We start from the raw sequence: 27,563 nt of genomic DNA on the forward strand, positions 1-27,563 counted from the left end.
TGCTTTTTTCCCCTATCTACTGCTAAAACGATTTTATTCCTACTGAATATTTCAGATTTCATCTGGCAACACTGCATGTCACTGTCAGTACTGTCACGATACGGAACGGATCGGTATCGAGGATTTTTGCCGCAATGGGAGACTCTGCTGCCGACGCAATCAAGGATCTTAACATAAACGACAAGGCAGGGCTTTAAACAAATTAATTCCAACCTAACAGTCATAGTCTTAATGCTCTGAGTGATGTTAAAGTTGTTCAGTTTTCGTAGAGTCAGCGCGCGGGGAGGCTATGCCACATGGGTAGGATTTCGTCATCAAACTTGAAGACCCATCATAACAATAACCTTAACTTTCCTAAAGATTACATTAAAACTATTCTTCCTTACATACCTTTAGTTGTTGAATAACTGGATATGAATCTAGCACACTTATGATTAGAGTCCGCAATCTTGCAATCCGCCAGGGGCGGCATATGCCGCCTCCGGGGGTTGGCGCCCCGGGCCATGGCCCGGTTGGCCCTAGGGTAAATACGCCCCTGAGTTTTGGTAATACTTGAAATATTTGTATTACTCCATTATTATTTATGTATACACGGTGGCTAAAAAATAACTGCATTCCCGTTGCCAGGGAGGTTTTGGGATTATACTGAGCAACTTTTACTACGGAACCAACCCCGTAATCGCGAAAAAAAATGGGAGGGTTCCCATAGAAAATGGACCAGCCAAACCTCCCTGGCAACGGGAATGCAGTTATTTTTTAGCCACCCTGTATTTGTATTAAAACTTACAATGAAGTCAAAATAACAACCACAAACTGATACATGTTAAAACTCTCTTTACATTCATCTATAGAATCTTTTTTTATTTATTTATGGTTGTATTTGAATATGAAATATTCATACTAATTTTGACCCGTTCTTTTACTCCCCAACCTGCCCGATCATCTTGACAATGTGATGAGATTACTTATGATAGGTTTTCTTATATTGCTTAACTGTATCTTTAGGTATGCAAAATTGTTTTCTTCAGTAGTTTGTTGTTTACCCACGTTAAATATGTTTTCTATGTGTAATACCTGCTAAAAACAAGTAATTATACATGTCCAGAGACACATACGTCACATACATTACGCCAAATGAAGCAGAGAATACTTTTTCAGGCTTTTTCTGAATTCAATTCTTTGCATCATGTCATGAACAACCTTTAATTTCACCCTGATCCCATCATAAACTTTAAAATCTTGTTTCAGTCAAAAACTAAAGCAATGAAGGAGAAGAAGAAGAAAACAGAGGACTCTGGCGGTGTCTCTGAGCTCAACCCGTGGCCGGAGTTCATACAAAAGAGGATCACCCTGTGGGACAAATACAAAGTGCAGTATGCCGAGGAGTTGGCCAAGAAACCTGATGTCAGTATTGTTGTTACATTGCCGGATGGAAAGACGGTTGAGGCTAAAGCGTGGAGGACTACGCCTTATGATGTGGCCAGGGGAATCAGGTAATTAGTTGTTATGTTATTCTCTACAACAACGTAAGTAAGGTAAACCTTAAATCTGATTAATTAATTCTTAAGGAACTTAACAAAATAATATCTTGAGCTACTTCTTCTTCCTCGCGTTATCCCGGCATTTTGCCACGGCTCATGGGAGCCTGGGGTCCGCTTGACAACTAATCCCAAGAATTGACGTAGGCACTAGTTTTTACGAAAGCGACCGCCATCTGACCTTCGAACCCAGAGGGGAAACTAGGCCTTATTGGGATTAGTCCGGTTTCCTCACGATGTTTTTTTTCACCGAGAAGCAACTGGTACATATCAAATGATATTTCGTACATAAGTTCCGAAAAACTCATTGGTACGAGCCGGGGTTTGAACCGCGACCTCCGGATTGAAAGTCGCACGCTCTTACCGCTAGGCCACCAGCGCCTTTTTTTAATATCTTGAGCTACTTAAACTAAGTAAACTTCGAGCAACGCCAGGATGGGAGACCGCATTTGTATAAGTACAACTGTACCTATGGTGATTGGCGATGCGTGTAGTGATTCATCCTACACAAAAAGAAATCGAGATTTGCAAGATTTGTCTTTGACGTGCCATTTTCTATGTATTTGTGTGGTCATTACAGATTGGATTTTGTATGTAGTGAGTGAAAAGTGCAACTGTGTTGTTTCCCCCTAAACTCACTTCACTCACTCACACCCACTCCACTCACTCATTCCACCCCACTCACTCATTCCACCCCACTCACTCACTTCACTTTCATTTTGTACCCCTTCCGACATGTAGGAGGCGTTGCTCGAAGAATTAAGACGAAACAGGAGCTGAGTTTTAAATATTTTAGGTAAATATACGCGTCTCGCTAACAGAAGCGGCACCTAAAAGTAGTGCGATAAGGACAAGGCGAAAAATCCTGCGTAAAAATCTCAAAAATCGAGGTTTCGTACTCCTCTGTTTCCTCCTCCAAAACTTAAACAATCGTAACCAAATTTGGAAATCTAAATGATTATGAAATTATCTGTGTCGGACCGTTTTGCTTTTTTGGCTAATTAATATCAGTTTTGAATGCCACGCCTCTCATTGCGGCATAGTCAATTAGGCCATTTTGGCCATTTTTGAAGGGCTCTAGCGCCTTAAAAAACAAAAATATCAAAAAAAGCAAAACGGTCCGACACAGATATTGACAATATTAATCTGTGTTGAAAAAATCATTGCTCTAGCTTCAAAAACCACGGAGGAAAACGAGGAGTATGTTTGTATGGAGAAATGACCACTCCCGTTGGCTCTTAAACAAAAGTTATGTTATTTGCTTTTATAACTTCAGTAAATCACAATGTATTTACTATTTACCATGAAAATTTGTTGTCTTTTTTTTATATTTCTGTTACAAGTTATTCTATGAATATGTGTATGGAGAAGTAGTTGTTATATTTCTTTTATAGTTTTTCCCAAGTTTTTCCCCACTCCTTGGCAGCAAATTTCACTGTGTTATCATTCCTAATTTGTCCACGAACTCCCAAGTATTTATGTTGTAATTGCTAATGTTCCTAGGTCAAAACCAGCCATCAGATTTCTTACAAAAAAATATCAATATTTAGCTGAATAATCTTGCTTGACACATCATTTATACGAAAAGCTATATACCTAACTATATATTTTTTTGCTTGTGTTAAGCACCCCTAACTTGTAAATTATGTTATTTAATGCTCCCAAGCGAGTTTTGGAGTCAGTTGTAAGTATTTATAACCAAATATTGAACATTACTACTTATTTGCAGATCATATGTAATTACAAACATATAACTTTGTTCTACTAATGGGAAGACACCTTAAGAATTAGTCGTGCTAAGTAATCCAGTCAAAAATTTAAAAAGGAACTCGATACAGCGTTCTTTTATTCTTTTCATAATTGACCGAACGTTAGCGATGGTTATGTTTTCGCTTGGGCAAAAATGTTTTCGTATGTCCGGATGTTCTCCTCTACAGGTCGCAAGTCTCAACTGATTCTCATGTAATTCTGTGAGTAGGTTCCATGATTACAATTCTATTGTGGATTCAGTTTTTGGGCATTTTTCAAAACGGCGGAGTCATTTGTTCAGTTTAATGTGCCCCGCGAGGGCTACAGCTCACAGAGTCACTAGTTAATTTAAGAAGATAACCCTCCCTCTGCTTTGTATAAGAAAATTTCTAGAAGTACAAACTGCGTGTCCATTTCAGCCAAGGCCTGGCGGACTCCACCATCATCGCGCGGGTGAACAACGAGCTCTGGGACCTGGACAGGCCGCTGGAAGGGGACTGCAAGCTGGAGCTCCTCCGCTGGGACAACACGGATGCCCAGGCTGTGTTCTGGCACTCTTCAGCACATATGTTGGGCGAGGCTATGGAGAGGGTAAGTGTCCACGATCAAGAACTACGCTCCAAGCCGTAGCTAAGGCAACAGTGTAAAAAGTAACAGTGGACCGACACTTTTGATGTTAGCTTAAATGCCGACTCCGCACAAGAACAAGTCACAGACTTTTACACAACTGCCCAAAAAGCTGCACATTTCAAATAAGACACGCTAGCCCTGTAACTAGTACCGAGCTACTTTCAATGATGTATGCAGCTCGTGTGCGCGCTTATCTATAACTTATCAATATACTTTACGAGTATGTCTATTTTCTTAATTGGAACCGTTTTCCAGAGCCATCTTTGTAGAGACTTGCGCCTCTTTGGAAACTGTTTTATTGACTAATTTATTTTTATGGACAGGTATACGGCGGGTGCTTGTGTTACGGGCCGCCCATCGAAGAGGGATTTTACTACGACATGTATTATCCCGAAAAAGGAGTAAGTTATTTAGCATTTTATGATGTCTAACCACTAATTGAATATGGTGTCTAATTTATTTATATTCAACACATAAATATATTTTATTTTGTTTTTGATGAAGTCATTTATTAGGCGGGCTATATGCGTAGTCCGTCAAGCAACTTTGTCAGTAGAAAAAGGCAGAAATTAAAAATTTCTATGCGACGATAACCTATCACGTCTACATTTATAAATTTTGCTGTTTTTTTCTACTGACGGAAATGGCTTGACAGACTATACTTCTATCTTTTCGGCACACCCGTAAACCATACCAGGAGCATTCCATCAAATTGTGTACCGTTTGTCCCGTACAAACGCGAATTTTGTGAAGATTTGCAGGTATAAGAGTTTCCTTTTCTATGACAAATGGTCAAAAATATGCACAGAAAAATAATCGCCTGCTCTAAATGCCGAAAAAAAGCCGCAACACGGGAAATAAAATGCGTTTGTACGGGACAGCCCGTGGAATGCTACACCATTGTATTTGCCTATAGGTCAAAGGATATTTATATTCACATGTCATTTAATTCCTTGATATTGATTTCTATACATATTTTCTGCACATTATTTTAATTTAGATTTAAGACCTATATATTGGAGTGATTTTAATCTTAAACATACAATATGTTTAAAATTGAAATCATTTCTACATTTATGTAAGTAAATATGTTTTTTGCATGCCTGTTTGTCAAATATAGCGACACCACTTATTGTAAGATTACCATCACTCTATGTACCTATTGTACCTATATTTGCAAATCAAACATTTTGAATTTGAATATTCCACACGTTTTCAAATTAAGAATCTCATTATCTATGTGTAGCCGAAAGTTCGTTAGTTGAAAAAACGTTTTTTTTTTCTTTTTCCAGATCTCATCCACAGACTTCCACGTGCTGGAAGGTCTGGTGAAGAAGATCGCCAAAGAGAAGCAGCCATTTGAACGCCTGGAGCTCACCAAGGAACAGCTGCTTGAGATGTTCGACTACAACCCGTTCAAAGTGCGGATCCTCAAAGAGAAGGTAAATTAGGATTTATGTAATGTAATCATTCCGTTGCTTAGTAGTAGTAGTAATAGTAGTAAAACACTTTATTCTACCAAAATCGAAACAAAACAGGAAAAATAACAATCATTATCATTAGTACAAAGGCGAACTTATCCCTTTAAAAAATCTCTTCCAGTTAACCTTATTTGAGCATTTGAGGGAGAATTGTAATTGAACTGGATTTGAGTTGCTTAGATACCTACAGGGGGCCTACCGCGAAAACCGCGGTATTATTTAAAATAAATAAATATTATGGGACATTTTTTACACAAATTGACTGAGTCCCACAGTAAGCTCAAGAAGACTTGTGTTGTGGGTACTCAGACAACGATGTATATAATATATAAATACTTAAATACATAGAAAAACAACCGTGACAAAAAAAATGTGAGATCTTAAAGCAGGTTAGATTTGACTTGGCCAGTTTTCATTATATCAGTCATTTTATAAAGTTATTCAACATATATATATATATATATATATATATATATTTTGTAATTCTGATAAAAACTGGCCAAGCCAAATCTAACCTACTTTAAGATCTCACATTTTTTTTAAATAACAGCAATTGTTATAGGTAAGTATCCAATAAAGCAAAGAAATAGAGTTTAATACTTGTTTATAATGTTATTTTGTTCTTATAACTACATATTTGGATTTTGCATAGAACTTGGCACTCATTTAGATCTCCATTCTTTTTGCGGCGAACCCCACAGCCAAGCATAATTTTTGTATTGAACTTGGCTCTCCTTTTTTACATTTATGTTTTTGATGGGATATCAATACTTTTTGTAAAGAAAACTAGGCAGGTATTGAGATTTAATGTTTTTTCTTGTGTTTCCGCTGCATGTTTTTTACTTCTGTTCTTTGTATTAATTATGTGGTGCCGCGCGCCGCCAACGACACACCGTTGGCCGGTTGTTTAGCGCGTATTACAAGTTTTTTGTATGGGGACACCACTTATTTTTTGACTTAACTTTATTTTTATATTTCTTCTATATAGCAAATATAATAATACATATATTGGGATAGTTTCAAAATATCTGCTTGTAACGGTTCCAACGCGACAATTAAAAAATATTTTTTTGTATGGGGACCCCCCCCCCTTTTTTTTACCTTTTTTTATTTTTAGATTTTTTCCTACGCTTACACACAATAACCGACCTGGATTCCAAATTTCATCCTTCTAGGTCATCTGGAAGTAGGTTAGGTTTAGGTACTTATGTCAGTCACAATAAAAAATGTTTTTTTTGTATGGGGACCCCCCCTATTTTTTAACTTTTTTTATTTTTAGATTTTTTCCTGCGCTTTCACACAATAACTGAGCTGGATTCCAAATTTCATCCTTCTAGGTCACCTGGAAGTAGGTTAGGTTTAGGTACTATAAGTCAGTCAGTCAGTCTTAAAATTTACGACTTTTTGACCTTCATATCTTTATAACCGTTTGAGCTAGCTTCATGAAATTTGGGCTTCTGGATGTTCTTATGGATATAATTAAACACACGTAGTTTTATGTGTTTACGTTAAAGAGGTTTTGAGTTATAGAAGGGTCAAAAGTGGCACCAAGTGGTTCGTGTAATATTACACTCGGCGCTGGCTAGCCAGTTCCTTTGCTTGAACTTGGCTTGACACGCTGCCGCGTGTCTAGATATAAATACTTAAATACATAGAAAAACAACCGTGACTCAGGAACAAATATCTGTGTCATCACACAAATAAATGCCCTTACCGGGATTCGAACCCGGGACCATCGGCTTCCTAGGCAGGGTCACTACCCACTAGGCGATATCTCTGAATCTCTCTGAATAGTCTGAATGTTATGTATTTTTTTATCGGCACTAGCATTATGTCACTCATTTTGTTCCCGCGTACTAGATGGCGTTACTTACGTAAGATTTAATTATGTTTAATGAATCGGAGAATCAATGCTTTAGTGTTTCAAGTTCAAAAGTCATTTTCCAATACATATATAATAAAAGTTTCTTTCTCAACAGGTGAACACACCGACTACGACGGTGTACCGTTGCGGGCCGCTCATCGACCTGTGCCGCGGGCCCCACGTCAGGCACACGGGCAAGGTCAAGGCCGTCAAGGTCACTAAGGTATGTACACCACATGTAAGGTATGTATACATGTATTTACTACCTATTTAGCATCATCTATAGGTATTTGCAGGGCGTTTAGCCATACTTAGGGCTTTAAACTATCGCGTTTTGTACACATATTTAATTACACAAACGGGTCACACCTCACCGTGACCACAGCTGGTGCAACTCAGCTGAAACGTCGGAATTTAAGGTAAAAACAATGAAATTATATCTCGGTAGACACGTTTGTGTAATTAAGGCCCACTTGCACCATACCAATATCCCGGGGTTAAGTGGTTAAACCGTTAACCTAGTGTCAAATTGTACTGGTAACCATGGTAACTCCAGGTTTAACCGGTTAACCTCGGGTTAGTAGAATGGTGCAAGTGGGCCTAAATATACTTAGGGCTTATTTATTGAGGTTTCATTCAATCCAGTCGACCGATCACCTACAGCAATGTATAAATGTGTCGCTTAAATTCAAACTCGGGTAAATCCATTCGACCCTCTCAGCAAATCTCTACCCTATTACCTTTTCTTAATACCAAAATCGCATAATGTGACAGATGGATTTACCCGAGTTTGAAGTTAAGCGACTCAAATGAAACTCGCATGCGAAGTCTCGCACCGTCTAAATGGCCCTTAGGAGATGAATACTATGTAGGTCATATTGAACAACTTTTACTATAAAAAATACTTTTACTATGGGAGCAGCATTTGTAATGGTACTCCTTACCTTTGTTCTGTTCTGTTCAAACCGGTGAATATTTACCTCAGACTGAATTTATTCTCCGCGATTTCGGGCTTAGTTCAATAGTAAATGTTGTTTTTCACCACACCAGCTCGGAAAGGCTTACTTTGCACTTCAAAAACTGATAGCAAAGTTGCATTTTATTCACATGTGAGGCAAAGTAATCAAATGCAAATTTTGAGTTGTTTTTTATGTTTGCTGGTAGAATTGACTTTTAAATGATGATTTTAGATGATAAATATTTAATAACATTCATTTGGATTTGATTTTGTTTGATATTTTACATTTAATATTTGCTTCGGGTTGGTGTGGTGAAAAATGTTGTGTTTCACTCGGGGGCAAATTTTGTTTAACCCTCGTGCTTTGTAACCCTCGCAACGCTCAAGATTCCATTTTTCGAACCACTCGCTACGCTCGTGGTTCAATTATGGAATCTTTCGCTTGCTCGGGTATCAATATTAGCACGAGCGGTTAAACAACAACTTTGCCCCCTTGTAAAACAAATAACTATAGGGTTTTATTTTACACAACTCTTTGTGGTGAAAGTAATTTCGATAAAATCCTGCAATAAATTAAGTTCTTTTTCACTTTCAGAACTCGGCAACGTACTGGGAAGGCAAAGCGGACGCGGAAAGCCTCCAGCGTATCTACGGAGTGTCGTTCCCTGAACCCAAACAGCTAAAGGAGTGGGAGACGATTCAAGAAGAGGCTGCTAAGAGGGACCATAGGAAAATCGGCAGGGTAAGTTATTATAGTACCTACATTGAGTCAAAGAAGTCTTTGACTTTTGTGCCTAATAACAACAGAAATTCAACAACTGTCGGTTTGATGTTGTACATCTAAATATACATAATTTTTTTTAACTTTCAAATGTTATTGAATGTTGTGAGAGCTATAATATATAAGAAGAATCGAGAACCGCGATCTAAATGCTTGGTGGAGAAATCATGATGTTTTTCTGACAACAAACTGTCCTGCAGTTTGGCAGAAGAAAAAAGTTATAGAATTTTGGGTTTATTTCGTCTGAATAAATGATTTTATTTTCAGGAGCAAGAGTTGTATTTCTTCCACGAGTTATCACCAGGTTCCTGCTTCTTCCAACCTCGCGGCGCACACATATACAACACTCTGGTCAACTTTATACGCGAACAGTACAGGTATGTCTATGTGTTGTCACCTTTAACCTAATTTAATGTTTGTCCAAAATCTAAAAATATTAGGTGTTCGAAATGCTCGCGATATTGACCCCCGTAGCTAGAGTTAGACCCACTCCTAGGCACAGGCCTCCTCTCATGCGCGAGAGGGATTGGGCTATAGTCCCCACGCTAGCCCAATGCGGATTGGGGACTTCACATACACCTTTGAATTTCTTCGCAGATGTATGCAGGTTTCCTCACGATGTTTTCCTTCACCGAAAAGCTAGTGGTAAATATCTAATGATATTTCGTACATAAGTTCCGAAAACCTCATTGGTACGAGCCAGCGAGCGAGCGAGTCTATGAAATTGTGACGTATTAATAACACTTGCACTGCGGGTGCTATCAAAATAGTTGCAGACTTTTCTTGGTCTAACTCTAGGTGTTCTCGCTATAAAAAATATAAGAATTTTACCTTCCAATAAAATTGTTATTATGTTTCCTTCTACGTCAGAGGTCTCCATTGAGAGAGTAACGTCTCCGGTGTCCGATAGATGCCGCTAGCGTCTATGTAGTCGCTCCGCCCCACGCCGTGACGTAGTTCCGCTTCCCCTTCCTGCGAACTGTTACTCGCTTTCCGCGACTCGCCGCCATGACACATTGTTGAGGAGAAGTACCGTCGGCATAAAAGTATCCTAGTAGCCTGCCAGGAAGGCATTACTCAGACCTCTGACGTAGAAGGAAACATAATAACAATTTTATTGGAAGGTAAAATTTTTATATTATGTGTTCCGTACTCTACGTCAGAGGTCTCCATTGAGACCTGTTTATTATCTCCTGGTGGCGAGTCAGCGGGCGCGCAAGCGTTAGGGCTACACCTACTGTCATAGAACTCAGAGAAAGAATAAATATATATACGCCTTATTGCAACCCATGAAATCACAGTGACTCGTTATAATGATGCATTACAGGAAATTGAGAATTTAAATTGTAATCCCAGGTTCGAATCTGACGTTAAACTGGTTTAAGAGATTTCTCATTCGAAATCGCATCCGATCCGCAGAATTTCGGCGATAGAATCGTCTGAAAAAGTCATGTTTCCAATTAACTTAAGCTAATTGGATAGTTTTCCAGCCAATTTAGTGAATAAGTACATCGTGGATCGAAAGCAATCGTAGGCGAGGCCGGCTTGGATGAGACTGTGGCTGGAAGAAATAGGCGCAGTGTCCCCTAACATTTTGTGTAATTCTCACAAGTTAACGTACCCAGACTACCTACTTACTGGGTCTATACTTTATTCCGGAGTCTCTAAGAGTCCAGTCGGTAAGACACGTTATCTGGTTTAGAGCCGAATTTCGGACACAAAATAATAGCGCGAAAGTTATCTATGCAATTGCCCGGGCTACAGAGTAGTAGAGTAAGGTCATTGACCCTGCGGCCTGATGCTAACAGTAAAAGAGCGGCAGCTCTTCTATATAGGTACGTTGTAGGGCTATTCAAGTTAGGGCAAGTAATTTTAATTAGATTTCTCGCGTCCCAAGCTGGTGGTTTGGGAGGCGCTGGTCTCGCTATTAATGGCGTTGGAAGAAGGCATAGTGTCCGATAGGCTTATGAACAAGTGTCGTTCTGAAAGCTAACATGGACAGTAGAAATAGGTGCCTGAGATAGCTCGTTACTTCACTGGATATTAGAGGTACCTGGCAATCAATCTTATTTTTGATGCACCATGAAGACCATTTCTACATTGTGGGTGTACAGGCGGCCTAGACAAGGCGACGATCTAAGGAGTGCTCCCGGTACTGGTTTTTTATACAAACACAGTACCAGAACCGGGAATACCCGGTTCTCGCCATACAAACTCAGTACCGGGAGCATCCCCCGGACGATCACTTGAGTTTCTTTCTGTCTCTTTATCACTCTTCCATATTAGTGAGACACTGACAGTTGCGTCTCGTTCGCTACGTAGCGTTAGCCCTTGGCATGTTGCATGCATGCGCCAGTCACGCCAGTAAGTACATCAAGCGGACGTCACTCCTGATCCCGCTAGCCCGGTGTTGGAGCGTCCTATCTGACAGGAGCTACGCCTCGATTCTTAAGGTCGTTGACTCGTTAGAAAGGGCGGTCTGACGTTGTGTTCACTAGGACCGCCAGTAAATTGCAAGCTTACCACAGCTGCGTGAAGGCTCTCCTCATCACGCCGTCACAGTAAACAGACTAGGCTGGGAGGTGGAGACATCCATGCCAAGTCGTATCACCGGCAGCTGCCAAACGCGTCGTGGTAGCAGTTCAAAGAGTCGGTTAAGAAATACCGTGGCACAGTGCGAGGGCTCTCGAAAGCGGAGGCCGGCCAACAGGGCGCCTATCAGGCGAAGATAGTCTCGGCGGCTTCTGGGCGCAGCGGCCCCTCGGGCGCGCAGTGACTTCTTGATAAACCGTCGCCCTCGGGAGTTGTACCGACCTGGTAAGTAGCAAGGAACCAGCGCGACCTGTAGACGGTCTGCTGGCATCAGCAGTTTTTGCGACAGCCGTAGTAACGGAAGGGATGTAGTGTCGCCGTCGTTTTATGTATACTGTAACGGTCCGGTTGTATGTTTGTAGGACACTTCTGTCGTCAGCGCTGCAGATGCGGCCCGTTAACGATTACTCTCCACTGAAAGGGCCTTACCTCGTACATTGTCTACCATTATTGGAGATTGTAACGGACTGCAGGCATAAGATGAGAAGGGAAGTGGCACGAGGTTTTCGGCAGCTGTCAGAAGTGTTGCTGGGGACTGCGAAGGTGTCACCTTCCTCCATGAACTAAAGTTTGCGAATTTAAGACTAAACAGGAGGCATTGAGTCTCATTTCTGCGAGGAACTCGGCAGCAAGGCAGGCCTGTATGTCACGAAAAAGAAAACTTTCAATCGGGGTGCTGTGCCGCGTGTCCCACGTGATGTCTAGGAGCGTGATGGTCTAATTCACTTTATCCGAAGAAACGCCTATATTGAGCTAGTATGCTTTTAAAGAAATCGAACTGATGAAATCAAGTCTAAAATCGATTTTGGCGCTTTGCGTAACAAAACTGTTTCGATAAAGTCGAAGACAGACAGATGGAAACTGCTGGAGTCCCCCTGGCCCCTTTCTCTTAGCACCGGAAACTCAAGCTTGTTCAGGCGCAGCGGGTTTATTTGTCCCATTTTGTTTATTAGGGGCTTGGCGAACGAGTTCGTCTTTGTAAGACGGAACTTAAGCTGGAGAGAGCGGGCAGCAGAGAGATAATTATGTGAGATCTGCAGACCTTTTCGATGCCTTCAACCTCGGTTGTGAGCGGTCGCACAGGATCGTGTCGCAAAGCTGCTCTCCGGTTGGATCGCTCGCTGGCCTCGAGACGTTGTAGGACCCTCGAAGCGGCACGGCTCCTCGTCGATCAGCACCTTTATGAAGCTCAGGGACGCGACGTATTTTCCTCTGGGTATCGACAATCTTACCGCTTTCAACTCCGGGCAGTCGAGCCACGCTAGGACGAGGCTCCTAACGACCTTGCCTGCCGTCGCCATCCTTAACCGAAACCAAGAGTTTAGCGGTCTGTTCGTGCTGTGGCACCATAACTATATGCGCCTGCGTACCTCAATGGGACCATGTGGACAGGACAAAACTGATACCGTGGCGCCCAGCGTCTGCTTGGTGGGCAGCATCGGCGACGGGTAAGTTCGCGGTGGTATTCTTGCGAACAGAACATGGGCGCCATTGCAAGGGACGACATCGTCGTAGTTGTAGGTGGACAGCATCGGCGTGATTGTCGGCGCCATCATGGCAACCGCCGCCGCTCGGGAGGCGCCGGTGCGTAAGGTGAGAGGCCCCATCGTGGTGGCCGGCTCGAGAGGCACCGGTGCGTGGGGCGGGCGGCGCTATCATGGCGGCCGCCACTGGCTCAGGAGGCGCTAGTGCGTGAGGCGAGGACTCATCGTGGCGGCCCGCTCGAGAGGCGCTGTCGCGTGAGGCGGGTGGCACCATCGTGGCGGCCGCCGCCGCCGGCTCGGGTGGCGCCGGTGCGTGTGGCGAGAGGCGCCATCGTGGCGGCCAGCTCAGGAGGCACCAGTGCGTGAGGCGGCCGCCGCCAGGCTCGGGAGGCGCTGTTGTGTGAGGCGAGAGGCGCCATAGTGGCGGCCAGCTCGAGAGGCGCCGGTGCGTGAGGCAGGCGGCTTCATCGTGTCGGGCGGCGCCAAAGTGGTGGTCGTCACCACCGGCTCGGAAGGCGCCGGTGCGTGAAGCAAGAGGCGCCATCGTAGCGGCCAGCTCGGGAGGCACCGGTACGTAAGGCGGCCGCCGCCAGGCTCAGGTGGCGTTGGTGCGTGAGGCGCCATAGTAGCAGCTAGCTCGAAAGCCGTGAGGCGGGCGACGCCATCGTGGCGGCCGCTGCCGCCGGCTCGGGAGGCGCTGATACGTGAGGCGAGAGGCGCCATCGTGGCGGCCAGCTCGACAGGCGCCGGTGCACATGACGGACGTTACCTGCACGGGAGGCGCCGATGCGTGTGGCGGGCAGCGCCATCGTAGCGCTGTAGGCTGGCTCGTAGTTGCACGCATCATCACGGCGACACTTTGCCCTCGGCGGCTCCATCGTGGTGGCCTCCACCGGCGCGTAGGTCACCAGCGACGTCATGACGGACGGCAGCCGACGGGCGAACGGCACCGCCGCTGTACTCGTAATGTTTCCACTGCTTCCACGTAACTTACCTTCCTTCCACATCGAGCAGTCGGGAGTCGCAGGAGCGGTCCGCTTTCACCTTGACGCCAGGACGGGATCGAGAGGTCCGTGATCCACTCGCGCCGCGACCGCAGCAACAGGAGTGGGCGTGTGACGTGTCTCGGAGTCCCGCGGACTGGGAGCGCCCGCACCGCGACACCACTCCGCAGCGTCGCGGCGTCTCGGAGTCATCTCGGACGACAGCAGAAGAAAGTCGGCGGCGCCGGCGCGGCGCGCGACACGGGCGGGGGGCGGGGCGCCGGTGCCACGGGCGGGGGCTCCCTGTCGCGTCGCTTCTGAACGCCAAATAAAACTAGAATATCATTAAACTGGCTCACCGGATGTTTCGAGACAATCCAAACCTCCTTATCAGTCCTATAGAAGCGCGGCACCCAGCAGCAGCGCGCGCAGGCTGTCCGCCTCCGCGCCGCCCGGGCGCCGCGCCCGCCGCCGCCGGCACGATGACCGCACGTTCCCTCTCCGAACGCGGAGCGACTTACGTTACCACTTGTTGATAAAAAAACTACTGACGCACTTCCTACTTCGATCTCGAAAATGCGCGACCCGCCTGAGAACCGCGCCTGTCAAAGTAGGCATTTACGATGCGCAACTAACAACACGAGGTACTCCCAGGCTTGTTAACGGTAACGATTTTAGCAGCATGGTATGTAAAAAATAATTTAGCAAGAAAAATAAAAATAAAAAGTGGGTAGAATCGAAAAGCACTTTCGATCGCGGGATCGCCAAAAGACTAATAATAGCGATCTCTGCTATATCTCACTATTTAATAGAACAAGCTTTAGTTCGGAAATTTTAAAGCACCATGCTGCAAAAATGTACGCAAAAAAAATTTGCGGACCATCGGACAAGACGGTCGACGAAACAATATGTCATGGCGGCGAGTCGCGGAAAGCGAGTAACAGTTCGCAGGAAGGGGAAGCGGAACTACGTCACGGCGTGGGGCGGAGCGACTACATAGACGCTAGCGGCATCTATCGGACACCGGAGACGTTACTCTCTCAATGGAGACCTCTGACGTAGAGTACGGAACACATAATACCATTATTTTGTCACGTTATTGATACTCGATAATAGTTTCTATATGACGTTTGTTACCAGGATCCGAGGCTTCCAAGAAGTGGTGACACCGAACATATACAACGCGAAGCTATGGCAGACGTCGGGCCACTGGGCGCATTACGCCGAGAACATGTTCTCCTTCGACGTGGAGAAGGAAACCTTCGCTCTGAAGCCCATGAACTGTCCCGGCCATTGGTGAGTACATGTGTATTGACCAGGATCCGAGGCTTCCAAGAAATGGTGATACCGAACTTCTACAAGCCATGGCAGACGTCGGGCCACACAAATTTTGCTGTAGCTTTCAGTTCAATTCAATTCTTAGGAAGATTTTGCTGACCAGTATTTATGCCGACCTTGTTCAAACTTGTTCGAGAGATCGGCTCACTTTATACTTGGTCACTACCTACTGTTTATATTTTTATGTGTCGTTCATTATTAATGTATATTTACTTGCAGTTTGATGTTCGACAACCGCACCCGCTCGTGGCGCGAGCTGCCGCTGCGCGTGGCGGACTTCGGCGTCCTGCACCGCAACGAGCTCAGTGGCGCCCTCACCGGCCTCACAAGGGTTCGAAGGTTCCAGCAAGATGATGCGCACATATTCTGCGCACAACAACATATTGAAAAGGAGATGGTAAAGCTATAGAACATACATTTCGAATAAATTCACTGCCAATCCTAAAGCGCTTATCAAGGCCTTCAGCAAAAAGGCGTCTTCGAACGCCTTAGCGCTGTCTAGGAACCGACTGCGCAACTTGGTAAGGCTGCTTACTGGGCATTGCGGCCTAAATAAGCACATGCACTTCATGGGGAAACGTGACATGGGGCGGTGCAGACTCTGTATGGAGGCAAAGGAGACGCCCTTGCACAATGCACATCCTTACAGAGTGCCCTTGCCTAATGCACACTCGAGACTTAATCCTGGGCGGACACATATTGCGCCCGGAGGAGTTAAAGTCTTTCGAGATCAAAAAGATCCTGCAGCTGTTTGAAGTTGCAGGTTTGGATCGAGAGTTGTAGTAGGTGGTGATCACAATAGATCAGGGATGGTCGCAGTGATACATAGGCTTTGGACCCTTATATAGCCCCTAATCAAGAAGAAGAAGAAGATCCTTTCGGACTCGCTAAAGGCGCTTCATCAGTGTCATTTGGCCGCGTTAACTGTGGGCCTTCGGCCATTGGGCTCGCATATCGCAAACTTCAGTGGTGACGCTCCGTACCCCCCGACAAATTTTAAATTTCGTCACTACTTTGAAAAAATCTCGTATCTCACACTGCTACTCAAAGTTGAAAGGCAGCAACTCTGTATGCATCCCATACATAGATACCACATTTTTCTTTTGATTGACAGAACAAGATACGAGTTTTTTTCAAAGTAGTGCCGATTTGCAAGTGCGCCGCGGACTGAAAAAGATTAGGAACCCCTGATCTACTAATGCACTATATTTTATTGCCAGGTGGGCTGCCTAGAGTTCCTGGAGGCCGTGTACTCGACGTTCGGGTTCACGTTCCAACTGAAGCTGTCCACGCGCCCGGAGAAGTACCTCGGGGAGCTCGCCTCTTGGAACGAGGCCGAAAAGGTACAAACATACATTGTTAATATGACTAGCACCCGCCCCGGCTTCGCACGGGTTACACCTTACAACCTTACCTCACAACTTACCTCAACAAATTTTACACCTAAACCTTCTTCAATAATCACTATTGATAAATGAAAACCGCATGAAAATCTGTTCAGAAGTTTTTGAGTTTATCGCGAACATGCAAACACACAAACAAACAGACGCGGCGGGGGACTTTGTTTTATAAGGTGTAGTGATAAATGTTTGATGTACGATATTAGTAGTAATGACGGGTGTCTAATGATTGGACCCTTAAGAGCGCTCTTACAAGAAAAGTCGAAATAATGCAAAATTGATGATACTAGTCGACGAAATTCAGGACTTTGCGCTCATTATTAGAAACAATGAGTACTTGTTCCAGTAAAAGCGTCTTCTTATCTTTATAAATATCGTTGTAAATATTAGAAAAAGGACTTATTAAATTAGTAATGATTTTTTTTCTGATGGTCGTTTCCGAAAAACCCCGTGAAGCACTGAATGGCGAGCTCTTATTTGGAAATGTTGAGAATTTTACTCTGCTAAACCTGGCTATTTTGTATTACTAATACCCTGTACTTTAGGCATATCAAACTATATTTTTCCTACATACCTTTGAGAAAGAGAAAATCAAAGTAAAACGAACTCGATTTTCTCTCCGAAACAAGTGTCAATTCCTACGAAAATCTACTTAATATCGAAGTCATTTTCATACTCAAGCAATCTGCAACGTTTGCTTATACTGTTGGTATACATTAGTGTTTATGAAATTCTACTATAATTTTTTGGCAATTTTTTTAAAACTACTCTATATTACCGATGACGCGCACTGCGCCAGCTCAGTGCCGCGGCAGAGCTTGTAGAGGCAGGACGTGTGTCGGTCGGCTCCGCACATTTTCAACGGCGACGACGAGGTTTTTTATCATTGTGTGCGGCGGGCGCCGTGTAAAACGCTATACTGTGTGCGTGTAAACCGCAACGAGAGACTTTGATCCTAGCACTGTTTTTATAGTATTATAATTTATAATGGTACAGTTTAATAAACTACCGGACAGGATTAAAAATATTTGAAACGACCTGACATTCTATATGTATTTATTTGACTCAAGATAGTACTCAGGGTCTGATGATGGAGCCGGAAGGTGGTCACCGGTACCAATCAACCATGCAACTAAACCACTTCGTGTTTAGGCTCGTTTTATTCATCTCAACAAGATCTTTGACACAAGATAGTACTCAGGGTCTGATGATGGAGCCGGAAGGTGGTCACCGGTACCAATCAACCATGCAACTAAACCACTTCGTGTTTGGGCTCGTTTGATTCGGCTCAACAAGATCTTTGACTTAAGATAGTACTCAGGGTCTGATGATGGAGCCGGAAGGTGGTCACCAGTACCAATCAACAATGCAACTAAACCACTTCGTGTTTAGGCTCGTTTTATTCGTCTCAACAAGATCTTTGACTTAAGATAGTACTCAGGGTCTGATGATGGAGCCGGAAGGTGGTCACCGGTACCAATCAACCATGCAACTAAACCACTTCGTGTTTGGGCTCGTTTGATTCGTCTCAACAAGATCTTTGGCACAAGATAATACTCAGGGTCTGATGATGGAGCCGGAAGGTGGTCACCGGTACCAATCAACCATGCCACTAAACCACTTCGTGTTTAGGCTCGTTTTATTCGTTTCTATAAGATCTTTGACACAAGATAGTACTCAGGGTCTGATGTTGGAGCCGGAAGGTGGTCACCGGTACCAATCAACCATGCAACTAAACCACTTCGTGTTTAGGCTCGTTTGATTCGTCTCAACAAGACCTTAGACACAAGATAGTACTCAGGATCTGATGATGGAGCTGGAAGGTGGCCACGGGTACCAGTCTACCATGTAACTGAACCACTTCGTGTTTGGGCTCGTTTGATTTGTCGCAACAAGATCTTTGACACAAGGTAGTACTGAGGGTCTGATGATGGATCCGGAAGGTGGTGACCGGTACCAATCAACCATGCAACTAAACCACTTCGTGTTTGGCTTCGTTCGATTCATCGCAACAAAATCTTTGACACAAGTTAGTACTCAGGGTCTGATGATGGAGCTGGACTGTGGCCACGGGTACCAGTCTACCATGTAACTGAACCACTTCGTGTTTGGGCTCGTTTGATTTGTCGCAACAAGATCTTTGACACAAGGTAGTACTGAGGGTCTGATGATGGATCCGGAAGGTGGTCACCGGTACCAATCAACCATGCAACTAAACCACTTCGTGTTTGGCTTCGTTCGATTCGTCGCAACAAGATCTTTGACACAAGTTAGTACTCAGGGTCTGATGATGGAGCTGGACTGTGGCCACGGGTAGCAGTCTACCATGTAACTGAACCACTTCGTGTTTGGGCTCGTTTGATTCCTCGCAATAAGATGTTTGAGACAAGATACTACTCAGGGTCTGATGATGGAGCTGATGATGATTGACAGGTACCCGTCGCCACCTTCGCGCTCCATCATCAGACCCTGAGTACTACCTTGTGTCAAAGATCTTGTTGAGATGAATAAAACGTGCCTAAACACGAAATGGTTTAGTTGCATGGTTGATTGGTACCGGTGACCACCTTCCGGCTCCAACATCAGACCCTGAGTACTATCTTGTGTCAAAGATCTTGTTGAAACGAATAAAACGAGCCTAAACACGAAGTGGTTTAGTTGCATGGTTGATTGGTACCGGCCGGTGACCACCTTCCAGCTCCATCATCAGACTCTGAGTATCACCTAGTGTCAAAGATCTTGTTGAGACGAATCAAACGATCCTAAACACGATGTGGTTTAGTTGCATGGTTGATTGGTAATGGTACCTTCCAGCTCCATCATCAGACCCTGAGTACTGTCTTGTCTCAAAGATCTTGTTGAGACGAATCAAACGAGCCCAAACACGAAGTTGTTTAGTTACATGATAGACTGGTACCCGTGGCCACCTTCCAGCTCCATCATCAGACCCTGTGTATCTTCAGTGTCAAAGATCTTGTTGAGACGAATCAAACGAGCCTAATCATGTTACTACATGGTTGATTGGTATCCGTGACCACCTTAATCATCATCAGATCCTCAGTACCAGTTCGTTTTTAAACCCTCGTTGATACAAACTTTACAACCTATAGGTACCAAATGCAATGACGAAACATGTAAATAAGCGAGTAGGTACCTATAATTTCTTTCGAGTAATATACCTTCATAAGTACGAGTATGGGGCTATTCATAAATTACGTCGTTTCAAATGGGAGGAGTGGGGGGGGGGTCTGGACATCGGATGATGGTAACATGACGTAGGAGGAAACAGATTCATCCGAAGCTTGATTTTTGGATGATTTGAGGGGTGGGGGGGGTCAAAAATCGTCAAAAATAGATGACGTAATTTATGAACAGCCCCTATGTACATTTGCACTGCATTTAGTATTTTCGTACTTACCAAATAACAGTTTTAGAACTTTAAAAGTTAAGTACAGTTAGTGTTGTTATGGTTGATTTCAATATGCTTCGCGAAGGATCAAGAATGTTTAATCCATCATTGTAGTGCGAGTGTGGTAGAAGGGATCGGCGTACTGAGCTCGCACGGCCTGCCGCAGCGCGTAAAATACCTAAACTCGCTCAACGCCGAAATGTAATAGCGCTCTTAAACCTTATTTTAAAGCAACAGCGGGTAGTAGTGAGTTGTTCTGAGGGACTACCTCACACTAGCGCCTCGAGCGTCGACGTGTAGTCAACTCTATGGCTGCTGCTCGACTCAACATTGACGCAACTGCGCGGCGACGCCATTTTCCATAGCGCTGACAGACGCCGTCGCTCAAAAGACGCTAGTGTGGGGTGGCTCATAGAGATACTACTAGACTGTAATTTACAGATTCAATTGCTCAAGCGCCGGCGGCATGATGTAATTCTATTATCTTGTACGTGATGACAATATTTGAATAAATAAGGACAATAGTTTACAAAAACTGTATTTCGTAAACTACAGTAAATCTTTGCTCATTAGGTATTTGTTTTCAGGCGTTAGAAGACTCGTTGAACAAATTCGGAAAACCGTGGCAACTGAATCCGGGTGACGGGGCGTTCTACGGCCCTAAGATCGACATCACCATACAGGATGCCTTGAGGAGATCCCACCAATGTGCGACCATACAGCTCGACTTCCAACTGCCTGAGAGATTCAACCTGAGCTACGTCAGGTAAACTCTACATATGGCTCTACGGCCCTAAGATCGACATCACTATACAGGATGCCTTGAGGAGATCACACCAATGTGCGACCATACATCTCGACTTCCAACTGCCTGAGAGATTCAACCTAAGCTACGTCAGGTATGTTTTACCAATACGGCTCTAAGACTCTACATATGACTCTACGGCCCTAAGATCGACATCACTATACAGGATGCCTTGAGGAGATCCCACTAATGTGCGACCATACAGCTCGACTTCCAACTACCTGAGAGATTCAATCTGAGCTACGTCAGGTAAACTCTACATATGGCTCTACGGCCCTAAGATCGACATCACTATACAGGATGCCTTGAGGAGATCACACCAATGTGCGACCATACAACTCGACTTCCAACTGCCTGAGAGATTCAACCTGAGCTACGTCAGGTATGTTTTACCAATACGGCTCTAAGACTCTACATATGGCTCTACGGCCCTAAGATCGAAATCACTATACAGGATGCCTTGAGGAGATCCCACCAATGTGCGACCATACAGCTCGACTTCTAACTGCCTGAGCGATTCAACCTGAGCTACGTCAGGTATGTTTTACCAATACGGCTCTAAGACTACATACGCTCTACGCCCTAAGATCGACGTCATATACAGGATGCCTTGAGGAGATCCCACCAATGTGCTACCATATAGCTGGACTTCCAACTCTCTGAGAGATTCAACCTGAGCTACGTCAGGTAAACTCTACATATGGCTCTACGGCCCTAAGATCGACATCGCTATACAGGATGCCTTGAGGAGATCACACCAATGTGCGACCATACAGCTGGACTTCCAAACTACCTGACGTTTTAATTTTAAAAGTGGAAAAATTACTGTCTTGGATGAGACTTGAACTCACGGCCTCTGGATCGATATTCCAGCGCCTGCCATCTGAGCCACCAAGACCTCATCCATAGCCAGCCAATCTTTCCACCAATTTATTCTAAGCATAATAGCATCGTTCTCAGACGTTTCTGCTTGTTAAAAATTTAATTACCTGAGGTTTAATTTTAGCTACGTCAGCTAGGCTCTACATATGGCTCTACGCCGGTATGATACTATCTATACAGGATGCCTTGAGAGATTAGTGTGACAGTTTAGAAACTAAGCCATTGTAAAAAGTCTTTAAACTTTTCGATTCAATATCCCTCGTACAAATACTAAATGTAACTACTGTATGTATGTACTGTATGTAATGTAATGTGTACTAATGTATGTTCTTAGGACTCAAAACACTGATGTAGATAGTAACATATTTGATCCTGAAAATGTGGTGACATGGCAAATAAACCAAAGTTTTATTTTTGAAATTATTCCGTTTATGTGTCCTATTTTAACACAGTGTAACGTCAGATTTTAAAAGTAATCCTGTACTAACAGAATACATTTTTCACATATTCCTTTTCCAACAGTGAGAGCGGCGAGAAGAAACGGCCCGTGATCATACACCGCGCGATCCTCGGCTCCGTCGAGCGAATGATCGCCATTCTGAGCGAGTCGTACGCGGGCAAGTGGCCGTTCTGGCTCAGTCCGCGGCAAGTCTGCATCGTGCCCGTGGGGCCAGCGTTCGATGACTACGCCATCAAGGTATTAAACTTATTAGTCACTCAATCCTCGTATTTACATCTTAGATTCTAATATGACCGTTTCTTTGTCCCAAGACAACCGATCCGTCATTTTGGTATACAATTGGTACAAAAGCAGGATGTTTAGACAGTAAAATTGGAATCGAACTGTTATTTAGTTGTCTGGATTATTAAAAAAAGAGCTAAATAGTATGAATTGAACGAATGATCGCCAATGTAACCGAAATTTCTTTGGGCCCGAACTTCTTTCTCTGTACGAACGAAGCACAAATTTGACTTCATTATACATCTAATATGATAAATGAATCTTTACTAACAAGTAGAGTTGAGTGAATGAATGCAATTCTGAGCGAGTCGTACGCCGGCAAGTGGCCGTTCTGGCTCAGTCCGCGGCAAGTCTGCATCGTGCCCGTGGGTCCGGCGTTCGATGACTACGCCATCAAGGTAACGTCACTCATCGAAGTGAATAAAAGCAGTAACGCGTCGCAGTACCACACATTTTTTTTTTGAAGCGAGTTTCTAAAGAACTCAAATCATATAATTTTATTGATTTTGATATACATTTTGAAGATTCATTTTTAATAAGTTTTCTGAATTAATGATGATAAGCAAGGTGCTGCAATTTAAAATTATCTAATTTATCATGTTCATCAGATGCTCTTTGGTAAAAAAACCGGACTAATCCCAATGTGTCCTGGGCAACTAACTTCACATTACATTAACGTCACTTTCGTAAAAAAAAAATCTACAAAAATTCTTGGAAATAAATACTGGCTGGTAAAAGCGGACTGCTTTAGGTTGCAAATGGAATAGCTTCCTATGAACAAATTTCATATTTTGTTTTTTTAACTGAATAATTGTGGTTCAGGTGAACGAGCAGCTATACGCCGCCGGTTTCATGTCGGAGGCCGACACGGACGCGGGCGACACGCTCAACAAGAAAGTGCGGAACGCTCAGCTCGCGCAATTCAACTACATCCTGGGTAAGACATGACAGGATATACAGGGTGTCTGGCTGGAAATTTATTTTTTTAAATTAAATTAAAAAAAAAAGTAAAAAACAGTGCCAAATGTCAGTTACGTCATTCGAACCACCGACTGTGCGGATTTGTTAGCCACAATGCCCCGATGGTCAGAAGTGCATCGTGCGTTCGTTATCGAGTCGTTCTTTAAAGGTGGCGATTCTTACGTTGTCGCTCGTCGACAGTTTTGTGCACACTTCAATATTCGACGAATGAGTGATGGACCAAGCGTCAATTTAATTCGTTCTTGGGTTAAGAAGTTCCGTGCAACTGGTTCCGCTATGAACAGACCTCGCCCAGGGCATACCCGGACTTCAAGGACCCCCGCAAACATTGAACTCGTTGAAAGAAGTTTACGTGAAAATCCCCGACTTTCGATACGCAAAAGGGCAGCCTCATTAGGACTTGTTAGAGCAACTGTCCATGAAATTTTGAAAAAAGACTTAAAGTTTCATGCCTTTAAAATTCAAATCGTCCAGGAATTGAAGGAAAATGACTTTGTGTTACGCAAACAGTTTAGCGAAATAATGTTGCAAAGATTTCGTACCGTAAATTCGATTTTTTGGAGTGACGAGGCTCATTTTCACTTAAACGGTCATGTTAATAAACAAAACTGTCGTTACTGGTCTCCAAGAACACACAATCCACGAATGAAACATCAAAAACCGCTGCATTGCCCCAGAGTAACTGTGTGGTGTGCTTTGTCAACGCATGGGATTATCGGACCATTTTTCTTTGAAAATGCCCGGGGACAAGCGACAAATGTCAATAGCGAAAATTATGCAAGAATGATTACGGATTACTTCTTACCGAATCTGCGAGCACATCCATCGTTCTCATCGCACACGTGGTTCCAACAGGATGGGGCAACCCCACATACGGCTAGAGCTTCAATGGATTTATTACGGCAAGCTTTCCCTGGAAAACTAATCAGTCGGTTTGGGGACATCCCATGGCCACCGCGGTCGCCTGATTTGACCCCGATGGATTTTTTCTTATGGGGCTATCTCAAAGAAAGAGTTTATAACAACAATCCGCGTACTGTTGAGGCCCTAAAAGAAAACATTGGTAATGAAATCCGCAACATTCGACCAAATTTGCTTCAGAGTGTGGCGAGAAACACGAGGCTTCGCTTCGATCAATGTCGACAACTCGATGGAAAACATTTGGATAACATTATTTTTAAAAAATAAAATCCGCATCATTCCTTAAACTGCGGATGTAATTAATAAATATATATACACAATAATACGATTTTTATTTAATATTGAAATTATAAATCTGCAGCCAGACACCCTGTACTAGATCTTAAGGCTTTGAAATAAGGCTTACTGTCAGTAGTCTACGCAGCCGGGTTTATTACGGATGGCTGGACAACAGCCATAAAATTAAAATAAACCTAAGCTGGTGCCATCTGTAAAATCCTTCCACCGGCCAACCCCATTGCTCACTTTCCACACTCGTCTATAGTTCGTTTTTTTTAGCATTAGAAAGAAGGTAAGCGATCTTGACAATTCTTTTAATTGAAAAACGCTTTTTAAAAATCAGTATCTATTACTTATGAAAGGAGAAGAATATAAATGATCATACGTGGGCCATACTGAAAGTTTATTTTTAAAACGTGTTTTCAATTAAAAAAGCATTAGAAAAAAACGAACTATAATGCGGGTTGTACACACTCGTCGAGAGACCCCAAGACGGGCCGAGAATGAGTGTGTACATACCTACTGCTCCTTTCTCGTCTCGCTCTTCCTCGTCCCGTTTGGATCGCTGCTCCGATTGGATCGAAGCGATGCCGAGACACGGCGAGAGGTTCTCGCCATGTACAGCCGACATAACATTTTTTTTTTCATTTCAGTGGTGGGCGAACGCGAGAAATCTTCGGGCACGGTGAACGTGCGTACTCGAGACAACAAGGTCCACGGTGAAATGTCCATCGAGGCACTTATAGAACACTTCAACACCCTCGTCAGGGACAAGACGTTGGCTGAAGACAGCCAGTTACTCAAGTAACCTGGGAAAGACCTAAATGCTGTACAGGATGTACCATAGACAAATCCTCCAGACTGAGCATCGCGCTACCCCCTCTGCCACAAATATACGGTAGTTTTACTCCATTTTCGATCAAGTGTCTTTGAGTGACGCCCAAGTGTCTTTGAACGGACCAATCACGGCACGGGACTCGCGCACCTCGTCCCCCGCTCCGTTGTATTATTGGCAGCATCGGTTTCATGAAATAATTGCTCTAAGGTCCGTCTAGACTGTCTAGAGGATGTCTTGTCTGTGGGATGTACCAACCAACGGGTCCACTGAAGCCACTCATGAAACAGTTTTTGTGCAGTCAGCAGCATAAGTTTCTAAGCGGGTGAGGTGTTCAAAATTACCCTGACACGTTCTTATTCTCTTAAAAATAAAGTCGCGTCAAGATCATTTTGGACACGTCGCTCGCTTAGCAACTTCTGTTGTTTACTGTATGCGAATATAGCGGCTCTATATATACGGTTCGCATCGAACGGGCGGAGTCGGCGCGCATTTCATATATGTACGGCCGCAAGGCACGCGGACGGCTCCGCACGGTGGCTCGGCTTGTATGGAGAAGGGGTCATAAATCGATTTCTCCGAAAGTATCAAAGATATCCTCAAAATAAAAATATGTTCGTGTTTATTGTTTAAATATCTACTAAAAAAACAGTAATAAATAGTTTTACTTTGTATATTTTAGCATAAAAAAAATCTAACTGATAACAAAAAAATATGCAAAATACATACTATTTTAAAGCCTTATAAAAATACAATTAAAAAATAAATTATAACGTATTCTTGAATAATATAATAAAACAAATAGTTTTTATCAATTATATTGTAAAAATCTATATTTAAAATTAAAACTTATATATTTACAGAGATGCTAATATCGTACAAATTATACAACGCAAAATATTTTACGTCACGTGTCAGTCACCTTAAAAAACTAACCTAGGTCAACTAATACTTTAGATTCATCTAAAATGTATTTTAAACATCTAGTTAAATAAGTACACATTGTGACAACTATTGATTTTTCGTTTTTGGTAGTTTCCTACGGCCCGTAATCATAGGGTTCGAATTTACTAGAAAATGATTTAAGAGATTCGTATTTGTCTTGGTGCGCGCACACAATTACTTTACCATACGAAGGTAAAACAGGATAAACCCGAAAATTTTATAAAAGTACGTAGTAACAAATTGGTGTATTGTTAGTATAGCTTCTGTGAGAAGAGATAGCACGTGCATCGTAAGGATTTGATTGGTCTCTAAATTAGCTAATATTCGTCAGGTTGTTGACTGCTGATGCATCCAAGGATGCTAGTGCTGCTAACCTTCTGCGTTTTGACCGTTTACTACAAGCCGATAATTCCTTTTTTCGCCATCCGGCTGAAGTAGAGGGTTCCGAATTGCCCGATGATGACGGTTGTCCCAATTCAATATTTAACGTCTTTTCAGTCACCTTATTTTTAATGGCAAATTAACACTTTGCTTCTCACTTAAGCAGTCCAAATGTTTCTTAAGAACTAAACACTTAGTTCCCGAAGAAGATTTCCAATAAAATACATGTCGACTACAAAAATGTACTTTATGATGCTATCCAAATTACTTGTATCCACATTTTCTACATCTGGCACCATTCCTATTAGTTGTTGTAGCACTTGACGACGTCTTTCTGTATCTGAACCACTAGTAGAGAGCCATAGTTCAAATACGAATCCCCTTGTAAAAGATTCGACGTACATATCACCTGAAAAAAGAAAGAAAAAGGTAAATTTCCATTCGTAATATTTTCGTAGTAGGTGCTACGCCTTGGCCTACGCAGGCGTAGCAGTCTTATAAATACTAAATAGGCAAATTGCGGCAGAAACAAGTTTATGGCCGTTAATCTAGAAATATCGAGCTTCAAAATAATGCTAATTTCGT

The 27,563-nt window shown here is 43.3% G+C and overlaps 1 protein-coding gene across 2 annotated transcripts; it reads left to right on the forward strand.

Moving 5' to 3' along the window:
- The first annotated feature begins 80 nt into the window (after positions 1–80).
- Positions 81–26,183, forward strand: LOC134798421 (threonine--tRNA ligase 1, cytoplasmic). 2 transcript variants are annotated; one of them, XM_063770849.1, is made up of 15 exons: positions 81–300; positions 1,249–1,493; positions 3,707–3,878; positions 4,241–4,318; positions 5,210–5,359; positions 7,378–7,485; positions 8,816–8,962; positions 9,269–9,378; positions 15,201–15,356; positions 15,618–15,795; positions 16,619–16,741; positions 20,795–20,973; positions 22,417–22,591; positions 23,459–23,573; positions 25,471–26,183. In XM_063770849.1, the coding sequence occupies exons 1-15, from the start codon at positions 244–246 to the stop codon at positions 25,623–25,625; spliced, it is 2,148 nt and encodes a 715-aa protein (XP_063626919.1). In that variant the 5' UTR covers positions 81–243; the 3' UTR covers positions 25,626–26,183. The 2 variants fall into 2 exon arrangements, with proteins under 2 accessions (XP_063626919.1, XP_063626920.1); XM_063770850.1 differs by having other exon boundaries at positions 83–185.
- Positions 26,184–27,563: the final 1,380 nt, after the last annotated feature.

Source organism: Cydia splendana, chromosome 16 (genome assembly GCF_910591565.1).
Source record: "Cydia splendana chromosome 16, ilCydSple1.2, whole genome shotgun sequence".
In the NCBI taxonomy this organism is placed as follows: domain Eukaryota; kingdom Metazoa; phylum Arthropoda; class Insecta; order Lepidoptera; family Tortricidae; genus Cydia; species Cydia splendana.

Excerpts from the sequence above, each read along its gene's own strand:
- LOC134798421 (XM_063770849.1), top strand. The coding sequence starts at position 244 with ATGTTAAAGTTGTTCAGTTTTCGTAGAGTCAGCGCGCGGGGAGGCTAT. Across the intron at positions 1,494-3,706 it reads GATGTGGCCAGGGGAATCAG|CCAAGGCCTGGCGGACTCCA; the intron begins GTAATTAGTTGT and ends TGTCCATTTCAG. Across the intron at positions 23,574-25,470 it reads GCAATTCAACTACATCCTGG|TGGTGGGCGAACGCGAGAAA; the intron begins GTAAGACATGAC and ends TTTTCATTTCAG.